We start from the raw sequence: 11,482 nt of genomic DNA, 5'->3' as shown, positions 1-11,482 counted from the left end.
CGCCCGGCCGCCCCCCCCCCCTAGTTGCGCCTATTAATAGCTTGAAGAATACTTCAAACCAGGAAAGAATGCAATTTAATTAAAGCAATTCAATATTTACTTTATTTGTTCAGAAGTAAACCTCTAAATACGGTATTAGCTGTTAGTTCAGATCCAGATTACAACCATGATGGAATGCATGCTAGGCATCAAGGTAAACTATTCAATTCAGTTTCAGACAATTATTCTAACGTATTTAATAATTATTTGGTTTGTACAACTTACTCAAGTTTGTAACTAAGTTGTTTTCACAAAGTTTAGGAAATATATTTAATTTAAATTAAACATTGTCGAAGCAAAATCCCAGAACAAAATTCTCCGAGTAGTGACAAAAACAGAATTTTTAACACTATTATTTCATGGATAAGAACATTTTCCAACTAAGATAAAGACAACTAAATATTTCACTTTTATAAAGATTAAATAAATAAAATTATTATTTGACCATGTTTATTCTATTTTGTCTGTCTAGAAAGTGTATGTACTGTGAATAATGCTCGAATAGATACTGTTTGGCAGTGCAGGTAATTATAAATATATACAGAGCTAGGGAACCATTAAATCCCATTAAATCTGTTGACCGAATGGTGACATTCAAGCAATCTCATGTGTTTACAAGAAGCTTAAAAATCAACCTATTGATCTGTGTACACTGTACACTGTACAATCCCTGTGTTTCCTCTTCATTAAACTTTTCAAATCTTAAAATTATTTTAACAATCGTCTTCCTCAGTTGTATGGGTCAATAAAACGTATAAAACGTATTAATTCAAATAAGTTTCGTCTACGTTATTCTTTGTCAAGTTAGTAACTAAAGTACAATGTGCAGGGTTATAACAGTTACAAATTCCTAAATATTTTTAATTAAACAAAAGAACAGAATACCCTTTTATCCCATTAGTTTACATCAGTTTACAGAAAAAAATCCTTAATTTATTGATTAGAACGTGCTTCAGTAATCAGTAATTTCAATCACTTTAAAATACTTTTTTTCAGAATATTCCAAATTTTTAAAGATTCTTTTTCTGAAATTATCATAAAACTAAGGAATGATTGTGGCTTTTTCTTTATTTGAGATTAAAAATTTGTAAAAATATTCAGAAGACAAAACTGTTGTATTAGATGCAAAAAAGTGTTAAAATGAAATTGTTAAAAATTGCAAAATCTTTAAATGCGACGTTTTCTTGAAATGAATAAAATACGACGATAAAGATTACATTGTTATATAGATACTATATATTACAGGGGAGATCGAGGCTACTGCAATGCAATACATCAGAATGTGAAATGTAGTTTTGAGCATGCTACAAACAACGGACATTTTTTCTACAACCAGTTAATCTGCAATAATTAGTTGGTCAGCGAATCAGCAACAGTTCATAATTAATTATAAATTGATAATAAATAAATAAATTATCTTTTAATTCTTTTCTCGTGAAATGCTTAACAAAGAATGTATATGAATATATATACAGGGTTACCCTCAACGGATGAGACTTTAAAGATGACTGTACTGAAATTATTTACTCTTTTTTCTAAAATTCCTTGTACAAAGAAGATGCATACTTGTTTCTGTATTGGCCATCTCATTTATTAAACTTGTTAAAAACTTAATTAAGTATAAACGTCCTTTAGGCTGTCTTATTCACATAGTTTCAGGTCATCATTAGATTATTATCCTTTGTGGGTAACCCTGTACCCTGTACCCTGTACATGGATTGTTTATGTCTGAAAATGTGAAACAAGAAAGAGCTCTGACCTTACACAATTTAAAGATGATCAAGAAGAACATAAATTATGGATTATACATTCCATAATAACTAAAATTGCATTAAAACAATAATTAAATCTATATTTCATTTGAGATGTCCTTTATAGAGCAAAATGCAGAGCACCTTTATACTTGGTATATTTAATATTCAACGTTATTTCCTAATTTTTTGTTGGACACAAAGCACTATGTTCATTTAAATAAGCAAATATGTATTTTTACAGCAGATTTATTTCAATTGGATAGATGTATAATTTGTTGTATAAAAATTACATTGTAGTTTTAGCATTAACTAATTAATTAATTTAGTATTAATTAATTAAGTCTTTGCAAAGTTTTTGCTAAATCGAATTTCATTAATCTAGAAGGCGTGCTTGAAACTAACAATTTTATAATAACTTGTGATTCTTATCTGAACATCTATTTTAAGTAATTAGTAATTTAATTAGTTTTAGATCTAATTTTTGAAGTAGAGGGAGAACCAATAAACATTTGGAATCCAGCAATAGTTAATTTATTTTATTTTTATTTTATTTTCATTCTTTCAAAACCTGTTCAGCATCCTTTCTGTTTATTTAGCTTTAACATTACCATTTTTTAATCCTCATGTTTATTAAATTTCCCTCCATAGTCGAATTTATGAATTTCCATGTTTGGCTTTTGAGTCTTTAAGTCATAAACAGTGATATAAAAAAGCTGGGACAGCAGATAGAGGAGAGGGGGCAGAGGGGGAATTAAAAATCTTAAAGTATACGCAAAAGAATATTTTTATAAGTATTAAATGTTAGATGGAATGGCAGGGCCGTAGGGGGAGGAGGTAAAAAAGTGAGGAATATGATAAAATGTGAAAAAATAAAAATATTCTACTAAGGTGGGGTGGGTAGAGGACTAGAACTGGGATGTATTTAAGGAGGGGGGGGGGGCATTAACATTTTTTCAGTTCATTATTCAGTTTTCTTGATGACAGGCATCCAGGCTTTCATTAAACAGTTGGCAAAGTACAATTCATAGCAATGAACCTAAAATATATATAAATATTAATCTAAATATTGTTTACCAATCAAAAATGGAGCTATAAAATAAATCATTACATAATTGATTACATAACAGAATATTCTATGCAGAACTATACATGTATGTTTATCTTAAAACCTTTAGAAATTAATTGTGCTTATCCAGAAGCCAGAATAGATTAAATTTGGTCAACTTAAATGACTTGGTTTGACGATGCCATTTATTTCTTATGTACGATGGTACCCACAAAAGATGAGATTTTTTTAAAGACATTAAAATCTTTTCTTTTCTAATAAATTTTCATGTCAAAACGTGTAGATTTCAGTGCATCTTATTAAAACTTAAGTTGTCCAATAAAAATCAGAATCCCTCTTCAGCTCCCCCCCCCCCCACACACACTTGTATTGAATATACCTGGAGTGCAAGGAAGAAGAAGGCATACCAAAGTACAGAATAGGGATAACCCTAAACCATTTTTATCATTATAAGATGTAAACAATTATTAGTCATTCTAGCCATTATTTTTTTGCTTATATTTAAAAAAGAAATATAGAAAACAAACAATGTTCTTTTGAAACTTCATGAGCATGGGTTGGAAGAAAAATGAACTGAGATCTTGCCACAAACTATAATTTTATTTATCCCAAAATTTTTGCAATCCTATGTCTTAAACTTTTAATATTCCAAACTATGAATTTGGTTAGTTCAAAAAAATAAGTTTAAAATAGTAAAGGTTTACACCGTCAGGTTGCAAAGATATACGGATTAGGGTTAGTGGCAAAATCTCAAATTTTTAATGCCACGAAGTATTATTTACCTTCCAGTATATAATGTCCTCTGTTCTCTCCTCTATATCTAGGACTAGGAAGTATTGTTTACCTGCCAGTATATTATATCCTCTGTTCTCTCCTCTATATCTAGGACTAGGAAGTATTGTTTACCTGCCAGTATATAATGTCCTCTGTTCTCTCCTCTATATCTAGGACTAGGAAGTATTGTTTACCTGCCAGTATATAATGTCCTCTGTTCTCTCCACTATATCTAGGACTAGGAAGTATTGTTTACCTGCCAGTATATAATGTCCTCTGTTCTCTCCTCTATATCTAGGACTAGGAAGTATTGTTTACCTGCCAGTATATAATGTCCTCTGTTCTCTCCTCTATATCTAGGACTAGGAAGTATTGTTTACCTGCCAGTATATAATGTCCTCTGTTCTCTCCTCCATATCTAGGACTAGGAAGGAATAAACCTGAGATTAGGGATGGAAATCATTTTTAAGTTTTTAAGTTTTTAAACATTCTGATATGCAGGAGCTGATACAGTAACATGACTGAAGCAAAATTTAAAAACAAACAAGGGAGAGAGTAACCTGGCCACTCTCATATAGAATATAGATACAAGGGTCAAAAAAATAGTTCTGCCTCTGCAATTTGGCTAGCTGCAGAAACATCCAAAAAATTTATTCATTTTTATTTTCAAAATTAGTATGATTGAAGGATGGACAAGGAATGGACGATCAAGAAGAAAGAATGAAAAACAAGAAATATAGAAGTCTCAAAATGTTTCCATCTGATATGATATAGAAATTTTAAAATATTGTAAAATTTGGTTAAAACAAATTATTAAAGTTAAAAATATTCTGATATGTTAATCCCATTTCAAAATCGTTTTCTTTTATATAAGTTTGCTTGCATTTTTCAACCGAGCATATAAAACTCTTATCAAAGAATTTAACAAATCGAAACGTATCAGTAAATTTAGTTTAATTGGTATTTTTTGTTAGAGAAAAAGGTTTTGCATAATAAAATTAATTAACTTATATGAGAATACAATTTTGTTATGTGCTAAGATTGTTGTGGTACACTTTAAAAACATGATGCCCATCCCTACCTGTGATCCATGTATACCCATCCCAACCAGGATAGGGAGAAGGGAGAACACCAGGATACCAATCATAAATCTAACCAAGGATATTTGGTAATACACATTTTAAGGTACGGCTAGTTAAAGGGAGTGTTCTCGAAAAATAAATATATTCTATGGTGATTGCTACTAATCGTAATTCTATCTGTTGCGTCTATAAGAGAAAAATGTTAAAAACTACTCATACCGAAAAACGTAGCGTCCATACAAATTCAGAAATATAATTTCGTTTTCTTTGCAAAATATATACAACGTCTTATCAACACAGAGACTCCAAATTCTTTTTTAAAAATCACGAATGGTTGGCCTATCTAGGGTTGTTAATCGTTTTTTTTTTGTTTCGCTTTTCAAACGTTTTCAACACGATCGTTTCGTTTTCGAAAATAAACGATCGTTTTTAAAAATGACCCACTCGTTTTGAACTTTTAGAAAACGAATAACGATCGTTTTTTGAAAACGATTGTTTTTATAAAAACGATTTGCGATCGTTTTTTATACTATTGCTTTTTAAAAAACGATCGCTTTTGAAAAAAAAACATTTTATTGTAAATTATGTTAACGATCGTTTTCGTCGTTGTTTTCATAACGAAACGATCTTTTTAAAAAAATTAAAATATTAACATCCCTATATATGGCCTGTATATATGGCCTAAATATATGGCCTATATATGGCCTATATATATGGCCTTATGGCCTATTTATGGCCTATATATGGCCTAGATGTGGCCTATATATGGCCTATATATAGCCTTTATATGACCTATAATAGCCTATATATATGGCCTATATAGCCTATATAAGGCCTAAATATGGCCTATATATGGCCTATATATGGCCTTTATATGGCCTATATATGGCCTATATAGATGAATTGATTAAATAATTTACCGTCTGATTGGTATAAGGTTAGATTTATTACAAGCAGATAGTCCAAAGAAAGTGACAGGTACAGATAGTAACCAGCACCACTCCCATAGATAAGGCTAAACAGAAACAAAAAATAAATTTTTAAAAGTATTTTAATTTAAAATTATCCGATTAACTCTTTGATTATGATTGAAATTAAAGTCTTCTTTAACAAAGAAAGCCGGAAAAATGATTTTGTGTAAAAAATTATTGCCCCCCCCCTCACACTTTTTAGGGTTAACAATGTTAACGTGAAGAAATCATTTTGTAAATCTTACCTTAGGAACAAACAATTCTTCTACTTCCAGAATGAAAATATCAACCTAAAACATTTATTATATAGATTACTATTTTTAACACATTTTTCTTCATTTAATGTTTTTATAATCAATATATTTCTTTAAATTTATTTATTTTTGTCTAATTTTTTTATCTATGGAACTAAGTATTTAGTTTAGAATGATATCAGAGGTGAAAACTATAAGAATTGTAGATATTGAGATTAATGCTTAATCTCAAAGCTAGTTTAATATTATTCTCAAGACTAGATTAATCTTTTGTTTGTTTCATGAAAAGTTTTAAAATTCAACCAATAGAGTAGCGTATGCAAAATACGAAACAGCCAATCACGAGCGGGGAAAATTTAAAATCTTAAGTGCGAATTAATGAGAGAACTCTCATTGGTCGTAATCTTGTTGGGATATAAAATAGAGAAAAGAAAAGAGAGGATTAAGCAGGAAATTAAAAGTGTCCACATGAGATGTTGAGATTAATCTATTGAGATTAAAGGTTTCCAATTCTAAAGTTTCCAGTTTAGTGCTTGTTTATAACAGTCCCAGTCTATTTAGTCTCGTCCTAGTTTTAACTACAGTGATAACCAGAAAACTCTGGAATAGGAAGTTATCATTTAGGCTCAAGGTATGACACAGTTTTCTGGTTATCACTGTATTTTAATTATTTTATCTTTAACAGTCGAAATATATATCTGTTATTCCTAAACGTCGTCGTCGCATATATCAATACAATGAAGACTACTTTCAATTTCAATTTTTATTTATATCAATTGCTGTTAAACAGCATGGGTGCCAACGATAATATATATATAGATATGCAGGCAGGTAGAAACCTCCTTCCTAAATTGCCTGTAGCAGACAACTAATTTTTGAACCTCTGAGAAAATGTGCAAAAAGAGACATCTATAGCAAATTGATTACTTTCTATATTCCTTTCTCTCCTTTCTGCTATCTGTAGGAAATACGCATTTGTGTTATATAAACATACAGTACGCGTATTGCATTCTGTATAGTTCAAGTGTTGCTATCTGGACCTGTTTGACCAATAAAATTTAATTTCTAGGTAACACAAACATACAGTACGCGTTTTGATTATGTTATGATCAGATCAGTTGTAATTTGTTCTAGACTCGATGTACTTTTAAAGTCATAATTTTTATTTAGATTGCGTTAATTTACGTATGCCATTCAGTACAACTTGCACATTTTAACTTTGTCTAGTCAAATTCCTACCTCAGTTTTATTTGCATTGATTAATTTGTTTCATTAAGTACAATATGCAGTATACATTGTTGATACTATAGTACGCATTTAGTGTTATCACGCATAAACAAAGTGATAAATTAGCAACAATCCAGAGGATAAAATGCCATGCGTACGACAGAGATGGTGCTTTTTGCTCATTATCTCAAGACCTCTAAATTTATACCTGTCTGCATATCTATATATATATTATCGTTGATGGGTGCACATTAACATACAATTCAAGAGAATCAGTCTATTAAGAAAGCTTCTTTTTGATTGCTTCTAAACTTGTTATTCGGATAAAAAGTGTTTAAATGAAAAAGTCGTCTTCATTATATTGATACCGTGATAACCAGAAAACTCTGGAATAGGAGGTCGACTTTTAAACTCAAATTAGAACTTTAAATAGTACAATGAGAATGAGACACGGCAATTGTGCAATGTAAACAGACCCATTGCACTTAATAATTTACTAGTAACTCTATTTAGTACTTTTTAGCAACATCAAATGCACGTCAGTATTGCTTAAATGTCGTTTTCCTACTCTGCAGTTTTCTGGTTATCACTGTATAATCGTCTACCACTGTACGCCCCTGATTTGTTGTTTACCTTGTCTAGAATTTCCGGCATTAATTTTGAAATAATAAGAAAGACGAGCGTGTAGTGAAGGAATATTGTCGTCTTCAATCGATTCTTATTCTCACAACTAAATAAAGATGTTAATATAATCAGATTCAGAGATTACAACTACAACGTTTAATCTCGATATCCAATTATGACCCTTTTAAATTTGAGAATCAATGATTGATCCCTCAGTAAAAGTTTTCCTAGAAGGGTATAACCAATGACCATCATGAGAAATTAAAGAGGAATTTAATTAACCCATCGGTCTTCAGGGGCGGGGAAAGGCAGACGGCCATAAGCCACAACATTTTCCCCTTCCATGCCACATATTATATTTTTTGTCTTCTGGCAGCCATGAGCCACACCCGTACCGTATTCCATGCCACGGCATTTGAGTCCTCCGGCAGTTATTACATTTTTAAATGATAAATTTAGTGCATTGAAATTGCAATTTTTAAAAGTCCTGCTGATTTAGGCGAAAGATGATACCTTTAAGAAATTTTAGAAGTTTATTAAAGATCAATGAATTGTGAGTTAAGTATATACACTGCTTCACATTTTACAAAGAAAATTTTAAATCATTTTACGCCTTGTGGGCACGTATACCACATAGATTTAACCTGCTTATAAACAGTCTCATAGTCTCATCAATTTCTAAGACAGGGTCAACTTTGAAGTGTCCCAATTTTAAAAAACCGGTTTTTGATTTTTCTCTATTATATCAAAGAAAGAAAAGTTTAAGAAGAAAATCAAAAGGGTGTCCATTGGATATTCAGATTAAGTAATCGGGATTAAGGATATCTTATTCTAAAGTTTTCAGCTCAGGGCAAACTATTAGAAGTAAAAACAATGTTTATATTTTCTTTTTTTAATTACAATTGTTCCCAACAATAAATATATAAAAACTATGTTAGAAATGTCGAAAAAAAGTGAGATTTATTGCAAAATTAAGCAAACACTCTTCACACATGGAAAACATCAATTGTTAGTCTCGCTAGTCACTAAGTTTCAAAACACATTTATTATTAGCTGTTAGCTTGAGAAATTCTGTAAATCCATTATATCATACAGTTACAAAAAAAGAATATATATATAGAGAGAGAGAGAGAGAGAAAGAGAGAACTATGTATAATAGAATTTTTAAATGGCAACAGACTAGTTCTACAACAGACTAGGCCTACAGCAGACTAGGCCTACAACAGACTAGGCCTACAACAGACTAGGCCTACAACAGACTAGGCCTACAACAGACTAGGCCTACAACAAAATAGGCCTACAACAAAGTAGGCCTACAGCAGACTAGGCCTACAACAGACTAGGCCTACAGCAGACTAGGCCTACAGCAGACTAGGCCTACAACAGACTAGGCCTACATACTAGGCATACAGCAGACTAGGCCTACAACAGACTAGGCCTAAAATAGACTAGGCCTACAACAGACTAGGCCTACAACAGACTAGGCCTACAACAGACTAGGCCTACAGCAGACTAGGCCTACAACAGACTAGGCCTACAACAGACTAGGCCTACAACAGACTAGGCCTACAGCAGACTAGGCCTACAACAGACTCAAATTATAATCTTAATTCGCTTTCAGAATTTCTAAAAAACATTTCACCAATTTAGGTTCAGATTTAAAATTTACATGTTTGGACATTTTTTGACAACTTAATTTAAAAGCAAGTGTGGCGTCCTAGCATTTGTCAAAAACGATAACCATTTAAAATGCTGGCCTATGAATAATTTTGCTACAAGCAAGAAACCCCCTCCCCTCTCCCCCATACATATATTCATATACTAAGCAAAATTAGTATTAAAAAAGATTACAGAGTCTGACATCTTAACTTTGCAGCATAAATATTTCTTATCACACACATTGCATACAGTACGTACACTTTTCCTTTGATGATGACCCTCTTGTACGCCTTAATCTGATCTACAGTTGGTTCCATGAATATTTCAGATAAGATGGAGGCACCCTTTAAAAACAAAAGTTTTAAAAGATTCAATTTAGTAGTTTTTGTCAGAAAACTAAATTTAATAAATGTTTCGCAAGTTAAGATATCAAATAAATGTCACCAATTAAATTTTTGATTCGTTTAATTTGATTTATTGATTAAATAATTGATTGATTGACTTGTTGATTGATTGATTTGTTGCTATATTAGTTAATTGAACGGAACCTGGGGCAACTGCTCTGGTCTTTCAAATGCTTTCGGCGAGTACAGGGGGACGCTCTTCAACATATAAATCTTGTTTTTTATTTTACTCTTTATTGTTTTTGACATCCATGGGTTATAGTGGTTTCAATGACTTTGGACTTCAGGGTTTGTTTCCCAAGTTTTACTAAATTAGTTTGGTGCTGAATGATTTAATAAAGAAGATTTAATGTTTTCCTGAGGTCCCCCTAGACCCTGATAATCTCCTTTTAAAGGTAGGTTTGCTATTTCTGCTGCAGCTGATTCTGCCGCCTGTACCCCGTTCACTCAAACATCAGTTTATAGTTTCTTAAATTATAGATTAGAGTTTGTTACACCGTAAATCCAATGTGTTATGAATTGATTGCAGTTTGTTTAGCCATGATTTCAGTTTGTTGTAATATAATGGCGGTTTCTTAAACCATGATTGTGGTTTGTCGCACCATGATTGAGGTTTTTCATACCTTGATTGCGGTTTGTTATACCATGCTTGTGGTTTGTTGTACCGTGCTTGTGGTTTGTCATACCACGATTTTGATTTGTTGCAATCATGATTTTGGTTTGTTGTACCATGATTGTGATTTGTTTTACCATGATTGTGGTCTGTTGTACCATGATTTTAATTTTTTGTACCCATGATTGTGGTTTGTTGTATCATGATTGCGGTTTGTCATACCATGATTTTGCAGTTTGTTGTAAGATGATTGCGGTTTGTTGTACATTAGGCGTAATATAATTGCAGTTTGTTATGCTATGATTGATGAATGCCATTTAAAGTTCAATAATTGTGGTTAATTTTTCCTCATAATTAGACTTAGATTTGAGTGGTTGCTTCCTGTTGTGCCTCCAAAAGTTCTGTCTTCTTCTGTTCCTCCTGCATTGCCTGGAACTGTTCCAGAAACTGCTGAGTATCTGGATACCCACCCTGGTCCTCGTTCCAATCACATTCCGGTTCATATACCCCGGGATCATTGTTATATATATCCCCAAACCTGTCTTGTCCCAGGGGCAACCCCTCGACACTGGTCGCCATCTTCTGAAAATGCGTGATGGTTAAACCCATGTGTTACCTGGCTGTCCAGGAACCGGTTTCTGTAGGAGGGTTAGTGGAGTTATTTGTGAAGACACCATATGGGGCAGTGTTAGTAGATGTTAGTTGGTAGAATTCATTAGAATTAGGTCTCATTTTTATAAGTAAAGTTAGTAAATGTATTTTTATCTGAAAAAAATATATATAGATGAGTAATAGAAATAAATTTTCTCATAAATGCTGAGCTGAGATTATTAATGCACAACACTGTGTAAATCTTTATATTTACAATGTACAATGTACATACATGCAGTATTCACAGTTTTGTATTTTTAGGTTTCAGATTGTTAGAAATTATAGATTTTTTTTCTTTCGATACCAAATTAAATACACTTTATATCTGTATATACACTACACTGTATATCTGAATAAACACTAC

At 31.8% G+C, this 11,482-nt stretch overlaps 2 protein-coding genes across 4 annotated transcripts in view; one reads left to right on the top strand and one right to left on the bottom strand.

Moving 5' to 3' along the window:
• LOC111697420 (uncharacterized) overlaps positions 1-1,468 on the top strand; it is a 2,787-nt gene extending 1,319 nt beyond the window's left edge. The window contains exons 3-5 of the mRNA XM_023467442.1: positions 114-193; positions 512-563; positions 1,285-1,468. Coding sequence (XP_023323210.1) covers positions 114-193; positions 512-563; positions 1,285-1,393 — 241 coding nt within the window. The 3' untranslated portion in view covers positions 1,394-1,468. The remainder of the gene's footprint in view (positions 1-113; positions 194-511; positions 564-1,284) is intronic.
• An 884-nt stretch (positions 1,469-2,352) lies between these two features.
• Positions 2,353-11,075, bottom strand: LOC111697419 (protein jagunal). 3 transcript variants are annotated; one of them, XM_023467440.1, is made up of 12 exons: positions 10,849-11,075; positions 10,212-10,286; positions 9,999-10,052; positions 9,709-9,794; positions 7,801-7,897; positions 5,932-5,976; positions 5,636-5,730; positions 4,715-4,784; positions 4,052-4,073; positions 3,704-3,741; positions 3,239-3,289; positions 2,353-2,829 (listed from the first exon to the last, which is right to left on the bottom strand). In XM_023467440.1, the coding sequence occupies exons 1-12, from the start codon at positions 11,044-11,046 to the stop codon at positions 2,755-2,757; spliced, it is 906 nt and encodes a 301-aa protein (XP_023323208.1). In that variant the 5' UTR covers positions 11,047-11,075; the 3' UTR covers positions 2,353-2,754. The 3 variants fall into 3 exon arrangements, with proteins under 3 accessions (XP_023323208.1, XP_023323207.1, XP_023323209.1); XM_023467439.1 differs by lacking the exon at positions 3,704-3,741 and having other exon boundaries at positions 4,014-4,073; XM_023467441.1 differs by lacking the exons at positions 2,353-2,829; positions 3,704-3,741 and having other exon boundaries at positions 3,245-3,289; positions 4,014-4,057.
• Between the last annotated feature and the right edge of the window lie 407 nt (positions 11,076-11,482).

This window comes from Eurytemora carolleeae, unplaced genomic scaffold (genome assembly GCF_000591075.1).
Source record: "Eurytemora carolleeae unplaced genomic scaffold, Eaff_2.0 scaffold197, whole genome shotgun sequence".
NCBI lineage: Eukaryota > Metazoa > Arthropoda > Copepoda > Calanoida > Temoridae > Eurytemora > Eurytemora carolleeae.
Note: the sequence above shows the minus strand (reverse complement) of the source record. Positions and strands in the feature narration are given on the sequence as shown.